This window comes from Pogonomyrmex barbatus, unplaced genomic scaffold (genome assembly GCF_055798465.1).
Source record: "Pogonomyrmex barbatus isolate J1 unplaced genomic scaffold, ASM5579846v1 scaffold1, whole genome shotgun sequence".
In the NCBI taxonomy this organism is placed as follows: domain Eukaryota; kingdom Metazoa; phylum Arthropoda; class Insecta; order Hymenoptera; family Formicidae; genus Pogonomyrmex; species Pogonomyrmex barbatus.
The window spans coordinates 13,838,661-13,857,319 of record NW_028297098.1 but is presented as its reverse complement, the minus strand read 5'-3'; the positions used below and the strand labels follow the sequence as shown (position 1 = coordinate 13,857,319).

Here is an 18,659-nt window from a genome sequence, read left to right as displayed (position 1 = left end):
CACCTGAAATTTCGCCAGATTAGATCAGCCAGATACCTCTCGGCGTCATCTCGGCGTCGCAAAAAGCGAAATTTACGCACTGACGACAGTTTGAGAGGTCCCGGTGGCGCATCTGCCCCTGTGGCTAATGTACCAGTCGTTCTCCTCGTCATCCACCCGTCTTACATCGCGGATTTCGCCTCTCCGGCAGCTAGCGTGTCGCTAGAGTGTGTAACGCGCCGAGAAAGTGCGCGCGTTTTCTTCCCCTCCGCATTAGCAGGAACGTTTCTACGCTTCTCTTCAGCCTCTCCTCCCTCCCGTCTCTTCGTCGGCCCTTTGCCTTTTTCTTTTCCGTCCGACGCCAGATGCTGCTAACTGCGCCCACCCTGATGAGATCCTGGTTCCCTCCGCTCCCCGGCATCCTCGCTCGCTGCATCTCGCGTCTTCCCCTCCCCCCCCGCCCCTTTCCCTCCCTTCGTCTCTTCTCTCGCCGATCCATCTTCCTCGAAAAAGACGAGATCGCGCCACGCCGCTTTATCCGCCCGAGCGAGGAGGAACCACGAATTCTTTATTCGCCGACCGCTCTTGGTATTGTGCGAAACTGATCGCTCGTTGCTCCGAGATATCAGCTTGAGCAAAGTGCCGTGTAAAAGTAGTATCTCTGAAACGGTAAAATAGGATCTGAAATGCAAAAGGGAGTAATATTCGAAAATCAACGGGGAAATTAAAACAAATGTCTAAGATGTTTTTTTTATGATTTATCAATAAAATAATTATTAGAGATGTGCGAAAGATTTTTTTACATCGAATCGAATCGTTGAAATGTAACTTTTACTTAACGACATAATTATTATTAGGTTGAGTTTTATTTAAATAATGAAGAAAGAGATTTCTATGTAAGAAAAATAATATTGATATGTGCTTCGAAATAGATTTTTAGATTCAAAATTTTCGAATAGTTCGGGTTCGAATCATACAGATTCGAATAGTTCGCACATCTTTAATAATCATCAACGATTTTGATAAGAAAAAGCTGTTTAAAAATCTTCACGATCCTTTTTATTATTAGTATCAACAATTTTGTATTTATTTATTTATATTTGTATGTATTTATTTATTTTGTATTTATTTATTAGTATCGACAATTTTGTATTTTGTAATTAGTAAGACAAAAGTTAAATTTAACTGAAATTTGCAAATGTGATTATCGAAAAGAAAATTGATTCGAAATTTATCGGAGAATCCATTAAAATCAAAATCGCGAAAAAGCTTGGAATATACCTTGCAGAATTTGGATAAAATTGCAGAATCGTCGCAGGTCCGTATCAATCTCGGTTATATCGGTCCTCAGATTTAACTTCATCATATCCATTAAATTGTCATCGAGTCTACAGTGGTACGTCTCGTCCGCAGACTTAACCAAATTTGACGAAACTTTCCCTCGCGAAATTAGACATCGAACCACTTGCACCTCCATCGAACTTTCTTCGACCTCAAGAACTTCGAATTTTACGCGTTACCGCGATATTGGAAGTTCTTGTCGATTGTTCTCGATAACGTTTATGAACGAAGAAATAAGAACGAGCGAAGTCCTATATTATATTTTAAGTATGCATAAATGAGTTTGTCGAATATAAAAGAAACCGTTGTTACCAAAACGACAGAGTAAGTAATAACGATTGCGTTAAGATGGAAGAGATGTACATGCGAAATTACAACACGGCGTTTAACGTTGATGGAGTCGAATAGAATCACGGTTAAAAGCTAAAGCGATTGTCTATCTCGCAAAACGCCATCAATCTTTCGCGAAGTGACGTATCGCTAAAACGATCCTGCTTTTTGTTTCAGCTCTCGGAGCTCGAGCAGCGGGTATTAGAGGCGGAGGGCAGGGCGGATGAAGCTGAAGACAAGGTGAGTGAACATATTGATATTTTTCTTTAGGTTGAAAGTGCATTCATATACAACATCCACGAAACAAATAATGTAATAATGTAAATGCCAAAGGGACAATCGCGCGATTTATTTCGTTCACATCTAACACTTGACATTTTGTTTTTTTTTTTTTTTAAATCGTATATTAAATTAGGCTGTCAAAATGTCCTTGCACAGCTTCCTTGCGAGCTAATCTCCATCCCATCTAGGTGAAGTTGGCAATGATACGTGACAAATCCCGCGGACGGATTCTGGAATGATTCTGTCTTATCCACCCTTTCTCTCTTCAGAATTGTTTTCGTTCTGTACCGTTCTATACCGTACATTGGCACGGGGTTCTTTTACCGACGACGAGTCGATCCCATTTCTACGACCCCCACGTATTTCTTATCCTCGTATATCTGATTTTACCGACGGACACCAAAACACCCCTCCGTGAATGGTACACCCCCTACGAATTCGATTTACCAGCCGGAGGCAACGGCGGGTTGCCAGATTTTCGCGACTCCATTGAAGATGAATATATTCATTTTTTTAAAAACGTATTAGCACAACAAATGCGTAACAATATTTAGATTAATGTAGATTTCTGAAGTCACGTGTAATTTTTTAATTTTTAGCGAGAGCTAAAACGAAAAATGAGTCCTTCGTGCCCTCTTAACAAACTTGATTTTTCTCACCCCTTGAATTAAAGTCTCGCGTGAAAATGGATAAGCGGGGTAGCTTTGTTACCGATATTGTTGCGAAGAGGGCGAGATATCGATTAACTGACGCAGATGCGTCGGTATCCGTCGGTACCACGTCCAGAGGTGTGGGAGGCGAAAGGGTGAAAGCGCAAAAGAGAGACGCGGCGGAGGGAAAGAGGGAAAGGGCGAGGGAAGAGGGAAGAATGATAGGAGTAGCAAGATGGCCGTGCGACCGGCCGGCGAGGTCGTCGTTTTGTTATGACCCCGAGATTCGCCCTCGCGAAAACCACGTGCATCCGCGACGGTGCATCGCGCGCGGCGATTCCGCACTGATCCTCGTCCGATCGGAAACGATCGCTGATTCTCTTCGAAAGCCAACACGTCGATTCGTCACGCGCTTCCACGATCGAAGGTCGAGGTCGTCGAGTCGTCGTCCCAAGTCTTCGCTCCCGTGTCTGAGGGGAACTATGGCTCGCATCAGGTGACATTGATGAAAGGTAACGAACGCATCAGCGACGCTCGAGGAATGAAAAACCGACGTGACGATCTCCCGACGATCTTGACTGAATCGCGCGAACATTATTGCTATTTGTTTATTCACGATGGACTCGCGACGATCGACGCGAGATGCACCTTTGCGCACGCGACCCGAAGATATCCTCCTGCGGCGTCGAATATTGGCTGAAATTTCATTCGGTGGTTGACATTGAAGGGATTAATACGAGAGGGACTTGGATCTTGTACGCAAGAGTAGTATTGTTTCTATTTTCACTTGATAATTACTTCAGATGAAATTTTCTTTTGCAACAAATTTATATACAATCTTGTTCAATTTAGATTTTTATACTACAGAGGTAGTTAAATTATATATATATTTTTATATGACACTGATTTACACGATTATTATTGGCAATAAAAGAAAAGCGATTAATGTAGCGTTTAATTTCCGTCAGTCGCAAAATTCATCATTATCAAAATTATACCTAGGATTTGAAAATTTTATCATGTTAGATGCAAACGCATTAGAGAAAGATCTCTGTGTTTATTGGTGAGAGACTATTGTTAATTGTTCGTGTAAGCTTTTTCTAAAAAATTGTACTTTTAATTAACGGAAAAATTAAAGCGAAATTTTTTCATGGAAAATATTAATAATAAAAATAAAAGAGTAGTAATATATTTAATAACAGGAGTAATTTAAACAGAACTAATTTAGATGACTGTCGTATTTTATCGTCTCATTTTTTTGATGCTTTAACATTTAATAGTCAAAAATATATAGTAATATCGAAGCAAGGGACGACAAGTTTATCACGCTGTATCATGGGTATCGTGAGAGGCGAACAACGAGCGGCGCTTAAATGCGACGTACCGGTTGCGACAGCGACTTAATGAGTCGCGTCTCGTGTAAAATTGGCTTACGGCCAGTGTATGAGTAATCCTCACTTCCCGCCAACATCCGCGCATTAAATAAAACGAGAATCCTCGTCTCTCCCCGCATCCTGCACGACGTTGAGCCCTTTTTGTGAGACTGTTGAGTTTATCAAAGAAAAATAACTTCTTTCTGGTACAATAATACTTATCGATCAAAAGCATCAAATATTCTTTTTGTGTTTCAATATATTTTATTTTGTTTAGTGTTTATTTAAAGGAATAAATGAACAAATTTATTTAATGAAAATTAAAATTGATTATAATTTGGTTTGGAATTTATATGTTGCAATAAAGTTGGAAAAGTGCATGTAACTGCAGTCTTTTGTATCGAAAAATTGAAGAAACTTCTTTGTTAGGTCGCGACAACTTTTTCCCCGAATCATAGAATATTTTTGCCCTGATATTATACTAATAGCAGATGGTCTTAATGCACATGTTCATACATATTTCATGGGAAATTACGTGGCACAGCGAATCAATATTTGTCAAATAGATGTTTTGATCGACACATAAAATATAGTGTATGTACATATTATAGTATATTTTATAAAATCTGCAATCTCAGAATGCACGAATAATTTTATTATAACATATGAATCATAGGTATCTTTTAATAGATTAGTGGGTCAATGGTTTTATCACTAGACGTCGCGTCGGCGTGCACTAAAAAAGCTATATATATTTTTCGTCGTAAGCGCCTTTAAGCGCTTTTCATAATCAATAAAACTTGAAAGCAGTATTATGGATCGAGAAAGATTAAACGAGAGATGCTCAAACCTGACTGACTCTCTCTCTCTCTCTCTCTCTCTCAGAGCTCAATCGTCAAAACGCACGTATCATTTCAATCGTCCTTCGAATCTTCTTCCTTTAAGCCTGCGCTAACGTATCCCGTTAGCGGGAAGTGGAGTAGATCGATAAATTTTAAGACAGTCCCGAGAAACGGAACGAGAGGAACATTCGCGATTTAAGTCTGTTCCAAGTCTTCATCTTTCATAATTTGATTTTTCTAAAACAGCCAAGTGTCCTTGAAATTTTGGACGAATTGCGGACGGGTGGGGGGAGGGGGGGAGAGATCGCGTTAAATATCTTCCACAAAATTGGGATCACGCGTCTGATTTCTGCTGAACATTCTGCCTCACATGGAGCTAATTCACTCCTGGCTCTGAGCTGACTTCTCGCATCTTCGGTGGCAGCCCCCCCCCCTTTTTTCCGATCGGTTTGTCGCGTCGCATCGCGAGAAACGCTCGCAGGGGAGCTTCGCTCGCTTCGCCTCAGGGTCATCGGCTTGACCCCACGGTGGTTGCGCGTCCCGAGTCCGTGCATACGAGTAGCATCCACAAATTCTCTCATTGGCCACGAGCCAACGTGACTCACCGCCTCTAGAAAACCCCCGTAGTTTATGTACTTTGGTGTACGCTCGTCCGTTTCGCTTCAGTTCTGCGCGATCTTCACCGGCGAGCGGACAAGAAGCTTCGCTCTCCGCACGTGCGCTCGTCCGCGAGATTCGCCGTTTCGTTTTTCTTGTTCTTATTTGAGGCATCGCTCCGTGCCACCGGCAGAATCCTCTCAACGGAGAACCGTTCCGTGGATGAATATTTCCCGACAAGTCCGCTGGAGTAAGAGAGCAGCTAGTGGTTAAAAAATCGCCTGCCATGGAAGCGTTTAATAGGGGTAAGATTTTTTACGACGGCAGCGAAAATCGTTCGCGAATAAAATTCACGCAGCGTGAATCGTTCGCGAATAAAATTCACGCAACATCCCCAACGCGAAATTTCTTTATGGTATTAACTCTGTTTCATTACCGGCTTTTTAAAATATAGATAAAATTGATTGTAATACAAATTACATTGATTGTAATATAAATTGTTTGTAATTGACGTGTAATAATTATATTTCGTAAAAAGGCCGGAAATTAAGTTACCTAATCCGCTTTGGGGATAATTCGCTCTTTATAAAATTCAAATGATGCAGGTTCTCGAATCCATCACGCAGAACGCAAGGTTCTATATATAGAATTACGTAAAGTGAACGTAATACTGTTGAAAATGCGATATCGAGGTATTGAATTAAAAGTATTACTTTTCCCAATTTTTATAAGCTTCAAAAAGTTTTATAATAAAACTTGGTAACTCGGGGAATAGACGATAATCCCCCTCAATCTTTTTATCGACGCGAAGACGGCTCCGAATTCTCCGTGGAGCGTTAAATCCCCGCATGCGTTGCACTTTGTGAGAAAGAGAGTGAGGAAAGCGCAGAAAACGCGGCTCGAACGAACCGGGAGATCTTCTCGCGTCTCGAAGATAGAAGAAGTCGAATTCTCTTCCGCCGGTGAACGCCGCGATGCAAAGACGACGCGACGACAGCGAGAGGAAAACGGAAACTCGACGGTCACGGGACTTTCGGAGTGCCCGGGATTTGCAAGGGAGATAGAGAAAGATCGATATAAGTAAGGGTAGCACATGCACGACGACGACGACGACGACGACGACGACGACGACGACGACGACGACGACGACGACGACGACGACGACGACGACGACGACGACGACGACGACGACGACGACGACGACGATGACGACGGCGACGGCGACGAGGCACACGCCGGGAAAACATTTGGCGAGAGAGAGGATTTCCCCGTATTGATTTTCTCTCGAGTCCCCTTTCGACTAGTCGCCGTGGACGTTCGCTCGCTCTCGCCCGTTCGCGGCGTTTACCGTACATATCCGTCGAGCCGTTAAGGCGATATCGATTTTTGACAGCTGCTCTGCCGCGTTACCGCGTACCGTGTGTAAACGCCACACGGATGTACGGTACGTATGGTGTGGGAAGGGTTCTCCCCGGCGTGTGGTGCACAAAGTTCTCTGTTTTTCTCTTCCCTCTCCCCCTCCTCTCTCTCTCTCTCTCTCTCTCTCTCTCTCTCTCTCTCTCTCCCCCCAAGCGACGCGACGCGACGCAACGTAACGCACGCAAACGCAATGTGACGCCGCGTACGCACTCGCGCGAATTCGATCCGCATTTTTCGCAGAGAGATCGAGACACGCTCGTTGCTGCTAATCGTGAGCGTGATGAGCCTTCCGATCCTCGAAGTCCGAAGTATTACGCTTCAACGTACTCGAATATTCTTCTTTTAGTGTTATCGGTTCTCGATTATTTGCAGTCACCCAAATTTCCTCGGTAGCTATTTGAGTACGCGATTAATCAATACGCTCCGATGATTGTATCCGATGCTTCTCTCGATTTGCGATTATTTTATCTATCATATTTCTAATATCATCTAACTAATCTGTCATACCTCTAATTTATCGTACTTCTAATTATTTAATGTCTTTTGGCAGCGATTATTTACAAACTGTCAGGTTCTTTCTTCGATAATTTGTATCTTTAGTTCACGATTATTCGTTTCAAACAATGATACTTTTATGATTGAATAAGACCTTCCGATAAGCATTTAGTGACTTTGATGATTCGTGGATTATTTGCAAAGTAAAAGTTCTTCATCAATCATTTGATACGATACGGTTTTTATTAGCGATAAAGGTACTTATTCTATTAGCGAAATTGGATGCTCTTGGAGATTACTTGACAGCACTCTAGGAAATATACGTGAATCATAAATAATTTCTTAGGTAAATTATTATATAAATTATTTCAATCCAAAAATGTAAAGCAAAATATTCAAAAATATATTTACAAATATTTATTTATATATAAGCGCATTTTTCTTATATAACGACATAACAATTTTTACCTAATAATAAAATTAAAATAAACTAGACTAAAGCTAGACTAAAATAAACTAGACTAGAGACTAAATATTGAAAATAAAAAACTTTTCAGAAATTAAGTTTTAAAAATGCAAAGAGATAATAAACCTTTATTCTCCATTTATTTAATTTCAAACGAATTTACCTTAGTCAAATTTTCTGAATAAAATTTACAATGAGTTTTCCGTCAGCGATAATTAATCTCTTTGATCTCTTCTTGAAATTTTTATTTTTAAAGAAAGAGCGATTTTGAATTGATCAAAGAGTTCGTGGAAGTAACAGGTGATTCACTGGCGATTAAATCTAGATAACGTCGTCGGTATTGTTCGGGTTTGTAAGGTGAATTCGACGCCTTCGGGAAGTGTAACATTAATATAAAGCATCGAACGCTCGCTCACCCTCTGTCCATTTCAGGTACGGATGATGGAGGAGCGGCTAGTGAAGGGTGAGTACTGCCTCAGTACATCCGGCGTTGGTTCTCCGCCGCATTCGCTGCCGTCGACCTCCGGTACGCAGAATGACAAGATCGAGGAGGTTCATTGTGCCTGCATCTCGAAGTTAGAAACTCAAGTCGAGGAACAGGTAAAATGTAGTTCTACTAGTAGCTAGTCAGAAAAGTATTTAATAGCGTCGAGAAGCGCATCTTGGAACAATATCTTGGCATACAAATTGTCGTAAATTATCTCGCCGAGATAAAAAAAAAAGTTTTCTCTATTATAATTATCGGGGAACTCCAACTAAGTTTGAAGAGCAATTTTAAATAAATCAATAAAAAGATATATATATATATATATACATATATAAAATAATTGTGTTACTTATTAAATAACGATTTGAATATTTATTTAATAATGATATCAATTTATATTTAATAAAAATATTACGTCTATCGTTTTTTTTTTACGCGATTTGTTCGAATCGCAATTCGTGCTATATCCGCGATTTCTTAGAGCTTGAAATTATCTCTTGATATATTTGATGATTATTCGAATGGGTGGGATCGCACTATCGTGTTATCAATCAGTCATCGTTCGTTTACAGAGGCAATTACGGTTGCAAGACGCCAGGCAAGTGGAAGCGAAAGCAGCGCGGATAAAGGAATGGGTTACTAATAAGTTGAGGGAACTGGAACAACAGAATCAACATCTGAGAGAACAAAACAACAAGTGTAACCAGCAACTCGAATTGTTGCGCAATCATATAACCAATATCGGACTCAAACCTCCCGTAAGTTTCTTAGAATAGTTTGTAACTAGCATTTTTTAAATATTAGGATTAACTTTTAGAAATATTACTTTTGGAAGATATTTATTAAATGTTTTCGACAAAAAATTATTTGATCAATTTTATAGCATTAATGAAGCATTAATGAAAGTTTGACAAATATAATTATAGGAAATATAGAATTATAAGATCAATTAGACAGGATTAGAGATTAATTACTATTCCACAAAATTTTATCTTTTTTTTTGTAACACAAATGCGAATAATCATTTCCGATGTATTTTTGCTTGCTGAACACGAATTCATTGTCCAAATTTAGCAATCACATCATATTTTTGAAAAATATGGCATAACGAGAAAATTATTGTTAAAAACAATAATTTTCAGAGTTTTCATAATGTAGTTCCAGTATGAAATTTTTTTTCTAAATTTTACTAATGGCACGCTAAAGTATTAATTTTTAGTTTTAGAATGCACTTTGGTTCGTTTCAATGTGATGTTTCGTTTTCGAGATATAGCAACTTGAAAATAGCTCTTTTCTCAATAAAAACTCTCGAGTTCAAGTTCTTCCGAGTCGGCTCTTAATTTTGCTAATTCCTGGAATAATCTAATTCCTACACATGTAAGAAATTAATTAGAATTTTGCGGGAAAAATGAATAGCCATATAAGCTGTGAGTAATTCTCAAATAGTTAAAAATTGGAAACATACATAATAAACAATTAACGGAGAGGAATCATCGTAGTCATGCAGACTAAATGTCGCGGATAATAAATGAAGAAACGAATCCCGGTTAATTTTTTCGTCTCTCATACATTAATGAGAAATTTTGTAAATTTAGGCACCGACGAGGGCATCTTTATCCCTGGAAGTAGATCCCACTCTACGTATCGATCGCAGACGATCGGAGAGTTTGGAGGGTACTCCGCAGACGGCACCGGAGTGCGTGCAGAATATCGTGGCGGAACCGCAAACGAGCACAAAGCACCGGAGACATTTGTCCGCTTGCGGCACTATCCAACGTGGAATCGCGACCACCAATATGGATTCAAGGTAAAACTTCCGCGCGATTGCCCTCGGGATCGCGTTCTTACGAGACTAAACACTCTCCCCGCTACTTTAACGGACACACTAAATGCATTCGGCACTCGTATCTCGATTCTCCTTGGGAGGCCTCACGACGTGATAGCGGCGCCCGAGTTTTCGAAATGTGGTACCCTGTAACGTCCTGGGACTTCCTGAGGGGATCCGTCGTCCCTCTCCCTTATTACATTTTTTATTATTACGTATACATTTGATTTATTATATTTATTACATTAACACAATGTAGCATGATATCTCATAAGATTTTGAATAAAATTTATGAATAGTAACGGAATTTAAAGACGTACACGCACATACGCAACATTCCATACAAAAGATAATTGAATTGATTCTGTGCTTTATACTTGCCGCTTCTCTTTATCCTCTCTTAGTTTACTATCCGAGGAACTAGCCGCGGCGGTGGAGAATCTGGTGATGCTGCCAAATATATCCGGTGTCTCGGAGGCGAGCAGAGACAGCGGAAGCTCGGAAGCGGTGCACGATTATGCCGAGATATATACACCCAGCCGGGAGGGTATGAACTGGTTGCAGGGAAGCGGACAAGGACCTCGCCCGCCAACCCCGCCGTTGCACAGGTTTCCCAGCTGGGAGGCGAAAATATATCAGGTAACGACAACGTTAGTCTCGATTCTCTGAAAACGTATACAAATAAAAAAATTGCACTGACACATTAATCAAATTTCAAAATAATATACGTTTTTTTTTTTTATATTCTTCATTAATTTCTGAAATATTAATAGCTTCGAGGTCATTTACAGGTAGCAGACGGTGGGCTTGGTATTGGTCCACCGACAAACGAGGAATCTGCACCTTCCACGATGACTACAACGACGAGTTCGTCGAAACATTCTCAAGCTACGGGACATAACTTGACAGCACACAATTCTCAAGGATACTGCGATATTTCTGTTCCAGTATACGCCACTGTTAAAGGTAAATAATAATAATATGAAAAAATTAATTATGAAAATACGCAAAAAGTAAAAATAAAAGATAATAATTATCACTTTTGTAATAGTATGTATAATTTTACGATATTTATCTTCATCGATTTTTCAGGACGTGCTAGTCAAATTAGATCTATACCTTTCGGTGATAGTTCTGATGACAGTTCGGATGGCGAGGAACATCCGAATCAAACCGAAACTAATACTAGAATTACTAATAGCTCATCTGACAATACGGATTCCTCGCTTGGTAGCGGAAGCAGTCCCTCAAAAAGTATCAAAACAACTAGTAGCCTTAGTCCCGCGAAAAGAAGCTCTAGCGGGTCTCCTAGTAAAAGCGTAAAACGTGGTGAGTTTAGTTAACATAATATTCCTTTTTATCTATTTTGTAATAAAATTTGAGATAGCATTTAACATTCTATGAAATTTTTATTACGCTCATGTAGTAACTAAAAGTTTCTAACAATTATACTATTTTTCAAATAATTATGTTTATCTTTCAAACAAAAAAAAATGATAAATAATAATTATTAATATTGTTATTGCTATAAATATAATAATTACAATTTAATTATATACAATTGTCTGTTTATAATATATTACATTACTTAATTGTAATCGTAATTATTTCTATATTTCACGACTGAGAAAAAAAAAGAGATCGATAGAAAAATAAAAAAAACGCAAAGAAAGATAAATCATTAATCCAAAAAGGCGAATTTATTGAAATTTAAATACAAAATCCGACATCCAACAACTTTAAATTCATTTGATTTGCAGATACATCTCTTGAGTCAGGATTATCCGAGGATTATGCAATACCTCCTGATGCACTAAGTTCAACATCTCTAGAATCTAGCATGCCTAGTCTACTAATGCGTGTTTCTGGCGAAAGTCCAAAGAGACAAGAATCGCTGGAAAAAACGGGTCATCTAGCGAAATTAGGCGGCAAGTTAAAAACTTGGCGGAAACGATGGTTTGTGCTGAAAAATGGTGTATTAACATATTGGAAGAGTCAAAACGATGTCAACCGGAAACCTCAAGGCCAAATAATCTTGGATGAAGTATGCAGGTAAGCAAAATACTTTAAACTTGGAATACTAAAGATAATCTGAAATTGATTCAGATTATTGAGAGAAGAAATTTTATGAATGAAAATACACAACATAAAGAACGCAATATAAAAAAATCTCAAAAATTTAAGAAAAAGTTTTTCTTGATATTTTAATATTAATCGTTATATTTTATTACATTTAATTTTTATTTATTTCAAATTCGCTATTATATATTTTTTGTGTGTTTTCTAGGATTAACAGAGCTGAAGGAGCTGCCACTTTTGAAATAGCGACAGATAAAAAAACTTATTACTTGACCGCGGATTGCATTGCCACAATGGAAGATTGGATAAGAGTACTGCAAAACGTGCAGAGGAGAAACGCGACAAAACTCTTGCTCAGTAGGGAAGATAATAAGCCGACGATACAGGGTTGGTTGACAAAAGTGAAGAACGGCCACGCAAAAAAATGTTGGTGCGTGCTTATCGGCAAGATGTTCCTTTACTTTAAGTGTCCCAGTGATACGGTGAGTATAAAAAGTATATAATCATACAACATCAAATATGTTTCAAGATACAACAGTTCTTAATGAATTTTGTTATCAATTCAAATTAATAATATGTATGTAATTTATAATGATTTAATTAATCGAATTATTATCAAATTTATTATTGTATGTAAATTTAAAATTATTCATTGATTGTTTCTTGTCCAAATTTATATTTTATTTATATTTTAACAAATTTATTTATTGAACAATTACATGATTTTTAAACATTTCACTAAGTACTCATTATTTTGTACTCATTATAAAATATATTTGATTTATCTTTCGAATCACTATTAGAATCCTATCGGCCAAATCAATATGAGAGATGCTCGAGTGGAAGAAGTGGAACATGTTTCGGATAGTGATAGCGAAGAGAGAGATGCTGAATGCCCACACGAGAGAACAATTGGCATCTTTCCGACGCATCAAGGTCCAACTTATTTATTGATGCCGCATAAACAGGATAAAGACAATTGGCTCTACCATCTGACAGTAGTATCGGGCGGTGGACCAAGTGCGGGTACGCAGTACGAGCAACTGGTGCAGAGACTGATGGAAACTGACGGTGATCCCAGCTGTGTGCTATGGCGGCATCCCTTGCTGCTACACACGAAAGAAAGCATTACGAGCCCGCTGACAAGCTTGACTTCTGAATCTCTGCAAACCGAAGCCATAAAACTCTTCAAGGTTGACACGATCCCTTATCGATTCTTTCGCGATTTATTTGCGATTTGCGTTAAATTTCTGATACTTGTTTTTGCATAAATAACAAAGTTTTTAATTATTTCGAATGTTCTATCATATTAAATCTTGCGATGCTTTCAGAGCTTTTGTGATTTTTATATATTTTCCTCTTTTCTGTCTTTTTTTTTTTTTTTTAATATAGATATATTTGTTTTATTTTAAACATAAAACTTTTTGAAATTTATAAAGAATTTCTATTTAATTTTTATATGATTGAAAAGTAACTATTTTAACAATTAATAATATTCTATTCTAAATGAATTCTTCTAGCTATATTTTCTACACTTTTTTCTTTTTTCTCTAAATGTACTTGAATTTACTTAATCTTAAATGTAAAAAAATGTATACGTATATATAAAACAAAAGGTTAAAAGGAACAAACTTGATCACTAGAATAATCTTACACGTCTTACACGTCTACAGGCCTGTCAGCTGTTTATGTCGGTGGCAGTAGAACAAGCAGGTATCGACTACCATGTGGTTCTAGCACAAAATGCATTACAACAATGCTTAGACCAACCTGAACTTCAGTCTGAATTTATATGCGCATTGGTAAAGCAGACAAGTCGTCACACGCAACACCGTTTGGGCGTACAGGTAAAAAAGGCCGCCAGACTTGTGTCACTGGGTACTGCGCGCGTTGTAAGTCCTGCTTATTGTTTAACAAAAACGACATTCAACCATCCTGTACCATTTTTGAAGTTAAAGCGATACTCATCGATTGTCCGTTCTTTTTTTCAAACTCGAATGGATCTCATCTGTATTTCATATCGCATCATTGAACTTTTTCAGTCTCAATCATTCGACTATATTTCTTTCAATGCGGAAAATGGTACACTAGGTATGCTTAGTCAAGTATTACAAGACATAATTTCTCCCGGGCGTAGATACTGAGTAGTGGTTTAACGGAGTGGTCCAACTAAAAATAGCACTTTAATAATACTTAACGACAAAAAATACGCCGCTTATCGCCGCTATAATACTTGACCAAGTTCAACTACTGTTTTAGTTTTAACAATCATTCACACATTTAATTCTTATTTGCCGCTTTAAGTGTGCTGTCTTTTAGATTCTCACTATTTCAATCGCATGCATTTTACAATTCTGTTAGGCATCACGAGGGTGTTAAGTTTCATTTACTTTTTATCATATACTTTAATATTTATACATCATACCCGATCAAATTACCCTAACGCCTATCATGTGAGCCGAACATATTTCGACGATTATGATAATATTATAATTGACACACATGAATGTCTATCGATCATGTTTATTAAACCTAATGTACAAAGATGTAACATTTTTTGAATGAGATCCGTCAAAATACGTTCCGCGTCACGCACACACACTTGCAGAATGGTATGTTGGTGTACATGAGGACACACACAGAAAGAAACATTTTTAAATTCTTTTTTTTTTTCTAATTTTTCACACGAGTTCCTTTTTTTTATAATAGCTGCAATTCATAGTTACTTGGATATTCTCTGTTTGAATGCTGCTTAGAGATTTAGATTTTTATTACCGGAATAGATTATAATAAAATTTATAATCCTACATACATCTTCCCAGACAATACAAACGTCTAAAAATGTCACGAAGATGTTGAAAGATGTCTAGAAAATGATTTAAATCTGTGAGACATCTTTCGGATGTTTCATAGACAACTTTCGAAGTATATATTGCTTCTATTCCCTTTCCTTCCTTTTTGATATCCTTTTTTTTTTTCCTCTCCTATCTACTTTCCTTTCAACTTTATTGAAAAAAAAAGGAAACTGAGTACATGAATATGTTTTGCATTGCTAGACGTAAAACTTGTGGAGAAAGAGAACGTCACTCGTCTCATGTAACGTCAACGAACGTAAACGTAATGCTTTACAGTTGGTACGGTAGATTCACGCGGCTTAAGAGCCTAAGAGCTTTTCTCATTCACACATTTTAATTTTCATGCGATTTTGAGGGTTTATATCGAGTACGCGTTTTTATTCAATTAACACGTAGAATTGTGCGTTGAAATTTCGATTTCTCGTGCTTATCTACTAACTAACTACTATCGAAATACGATTAATATATTTTGTAGATTCAAGTCAAATATATTTTTTAGTGCAAATTTTTAATGAGACATAAAGATCCACATGTCATGTGAAAAATCAGTTAATTAAAGAAAATTAATTAAAACTTATTCTCCAAAATTGCGAATTTCTAATTTTCGAAGTCAGGAAGTGATCTCAAGAGTTTTTTGCTTTTTTATTTTACTTTTCAATTTTTACAATATTTTATTTTTTCAGTTTTACTTAAGAAGAAATAATAATATCAAACATCAATTTTATTTAATAAGAAACTTTGTAATTGTCTTTACATTGCACATTGTGCACTTAAATTGTATTGTTATATCACAAAATAAATGGAAAAGATTGATCTTAGGAATTTGAGAAAATTATATATAAATCAATTTTTTCAAATTCTTAAAATAAATTATCATAGTACATTGCACCGGATATTTAATTAAATCATGAAGATTATCTGTTGAATCACTTGTTATATAAGTAACACTAATATTATAAGAATAAAAGGAGTACAATGGAAGACAGAAGTTCTAAAAAACTAATTCTCGCTTTTTCTCGAAAAAACAGAAATTCGATTTGGCAGAATTAATAATTCTGTTATTTTTTTTTTTTTTTTTTTTTTTTTAATTCGCTGATTTTTCGCAAGATATATGTATACATTCACGATGCAAAACGCAATATCTATGCATACATATAGAGAATGAATATCCATTTGCAAAATGATAGATCAAGAAAATAATGAAAAAGAGTAAATAATTAAAGAGACAAGAGAAATGGCAATAAAAATGTCGGGATCATTTTGTCGCTCGTGAAATGTGCCGCGTTTATCCTTTGACGACCCAGAAGTAATATGCTAGGATTGGTTGAGTATATGTATACCGGGATGCAGTAGTATGCCAGCATACCATTGCAGCAGCTCCTCCTCTGCGCCACGCAATCGCTCTTCACCTGCGATACGCAAAGTCCCGCGGCAAATGGCAGCGGTGAAAATGCGGACGCGCAATCAACGGCCTCGACTTCTCACAGTCCTCCGCTCACGCAGGGCCATTCGACCTCAACTATCTTGGACTGCAAAACTAATCCCGCACAGTATGTGCTTATCCAGGGATGGCAGCTCCTGGCGCTCGCCGTTTCCCTCTTCTTGCCCAAGAACAATCGGCTACTATGGTACCTGAAACTGCACCTGCAGAGAAACGCTGACAGCAAGTGAGTGAGAGAGTGGTTTCAAGTGCAAGGATCATTGCAGAGAAAAATATGAAGAAAGTCTTTCTTGAATCATTCATCACAGAGGAAAATAAGAAGAGGAGTCTCTCCTTTAAGAAGGAGAGCGACTTCTGACAATTATTTATTCATTATTCTGACTTATTATATCAGATAAATATATAAAAAATCTTAAATCAATTTTTGAAACTTTTAAGGTAGAAAATTTTTTTTATTTAATAAAAATATTAAAGCTTTTGTGAAATGGGCTTGCAAGATTCATGAATTTCAGTATATTTTTGTAGATTTTTAGATGCTTCATTTTTCATAAAAATCTGATACATACATTTTCTTTTCCCGTAAATATAAATTTTATAAAATACGAACTCTAGTTATCTCAACATTTTTAGAACTTTTTAGAAATTTACATGCACTACTGATATTACTTTAAAAAAAAATTATAATAAAACTTTTTCTGCAATGATAAATTTAATCTTAAGTTTTATCATTATTAATTTATTTTGCATCACATTACGTTATGTTGTATTACATCAGAACGGAATGCGGCAAGTATGCGGCTTATTGTGAGAGAGCTTTGGAGAGAACATTACAAAATGGTAGTAGAGAAGTGAAGCCATCGAGGATGGAAGTATTGTCGATATTAATGAAGAATCCGTATCACCATTCGTTGCCGCATGCTATACCAGTCCACTTCCTGAATGGCACGTATCAAGTCGTAAGTTTTGATGGTAGTACTACGATAGAGGAATTTCTGAACACCCTGAATCAAGAGATCGGCTGCAGGGATGTTCATCAATCTGGCTTCACGCTGTTTAGCGATGACCCGATCGAAAAGGATCTCGAGCATTTTATCGATCCAGAAGCGAAGGTTTGTGAAAATTGAAAAAATTCATCCTATCATGCTGCCTGTTGAAGTCATTCATATCACTCAAGATTATTTATATATAAAAGAATAAATTATAAGGAAATTAGATTATCAAGAAAATAATTGAAACATTATGTTGGTTGGATTAATAAAATTGGATTTATACTGTGTCTCTAAATAAAATAAAACTTATAAAATTAAAGATTTTTAGAATGAACTTTTCATCTTATTTCAATCTTTAAGACTTAGTACAAATTTTGCTTCATAGCTATGTGATATTATCTCGAAATGGGAGACGGCATTACGAGAGAAAGGCTCGGGAAAATTCGAAAATACTAGAGTGATACAATTGACGTACAAATCCCGTTGCTACTGGCGGCAAGCTGCTAAAATGGAAACGGACAAAGAGAGGCTTCTGTTATGTTACCAAGTGAATCAGCAAGTTGTGCAAGGAAAATTTCCTTCAACCCGCGAACTCGCTTTCGAACTAGCGTCATTGATGGCACAGGTACAATCTACTTTAATATATTTTAAATATAATTATATATATATATATATATATATATTGTATATACAATACATATTTGTATATTTACAATATATATTGTAAATATATAATATATAAATGTGTTTATTTTGTGATATTAATTATTGTAAAGGGTAATGTAATTAATTTATTTTTTATTATTTAATTATTTTACAGATTGATTTTGGAGAATATAACAATGATAAAGCACGTGGCAGCGGTCCTGGAAATAATCCACACCATCTTGTACTCCAAGCTTTAGACAAATTTTATCCAATACGCTATCGAACTAATATTACCACCGATCAATTGAGGTAAATGTTTAATAACTCAATTCAATATTAATAAAAGATTTATTTAAATATTATATTAAAATATTTCCCGTTTTTTTTCTAATAAATTATTTTGAATCCGTCAGAGAATTACAGGAGAAGCTGCAGGAAAAGTGGATCGCTTTGAAAGGACGTAGCATATTGGATTGCGTTCGCATATATCTCACATGCACTAGAAAGTGGGCTTTTTTCGGAGCTACCCTGTACCAAGCAAAAGTATAATGATGTTATTAT

The 18,659-nt window shown here is 36.9% G+C and overlaps 1 protein-coding gene across 11 annotated transcripts in view; it reads left to right on the top strand.

The window, feature by feature from the left end:
- The window catches only part of LOC105431858 (uncharacterized protein CG43867), a 62,715-nt gene that overhangs the window by 40,957 nt on the left and 3,099 nt on the right, over positions 1-18,659 (top strand). For 7 of the 11 annotated variants that reach the window (XM_089080051.1, XM_089080032.1, XM_089080037.1 and 4 more), the window contains exons 3-18: positions 1,828-1,890; positions 8,207-8,374; positions 8,834-9,019; positions 9,857-10,068; positions 10,491-10,725; positions 10,878-11,052; positions 11,179-11,415; positions 11,847-12,138; positions 12,374-12,647; positions 12,969-13,358; positions 13,839-14,057; positions 16,395-16,687; positions 17,237-17,570; positions 17,836-18,075; positions 18,271-18,407; positions 18,512-18,641. In XM_089080051.1, the coding sequence (XP_088936177.1) occupies positions 1,828-1,890; positions 8,207-8,374; positions 8,834-9,019; positions 9,857-10,068; positions 10,491-10,725; positions 10,878-11,052; positions 11,179-11,415; positions 11,847-12,138; positions 12,374-12,647; positions 12,969-13,358; positions 13,839-14,057; positions 16,395-16,687; positions 17,237-17,570; positions 17,836-18,075; positions 18,271-18,407; positions 18,512-18,641 (3,585 nt within the window). The remainder of the gene's footprint in view (positions 1-1,827; positions 1,891-8,206; positions 8,375-8,833; positions 9,020-9,856; positions 10,069-10,490; positions 10,726-10,877; positions 11,053-11,178; positions 11,416-11,846; positions 12,139-12,373; positions 12,648-12,968; positions 13,359-13,838; positions 14,058-16,394; positions 16,688-17,236; positions 17,571-17,835; positions 18,076-18,270; positions 18,408-18,511; positions 18,642-18,659) is intronic. The other 4 variants (XM_089080045.1, XM_089080049.1, XM_089080063.1 and 1 more) reach the window with 4 other exon arrangements.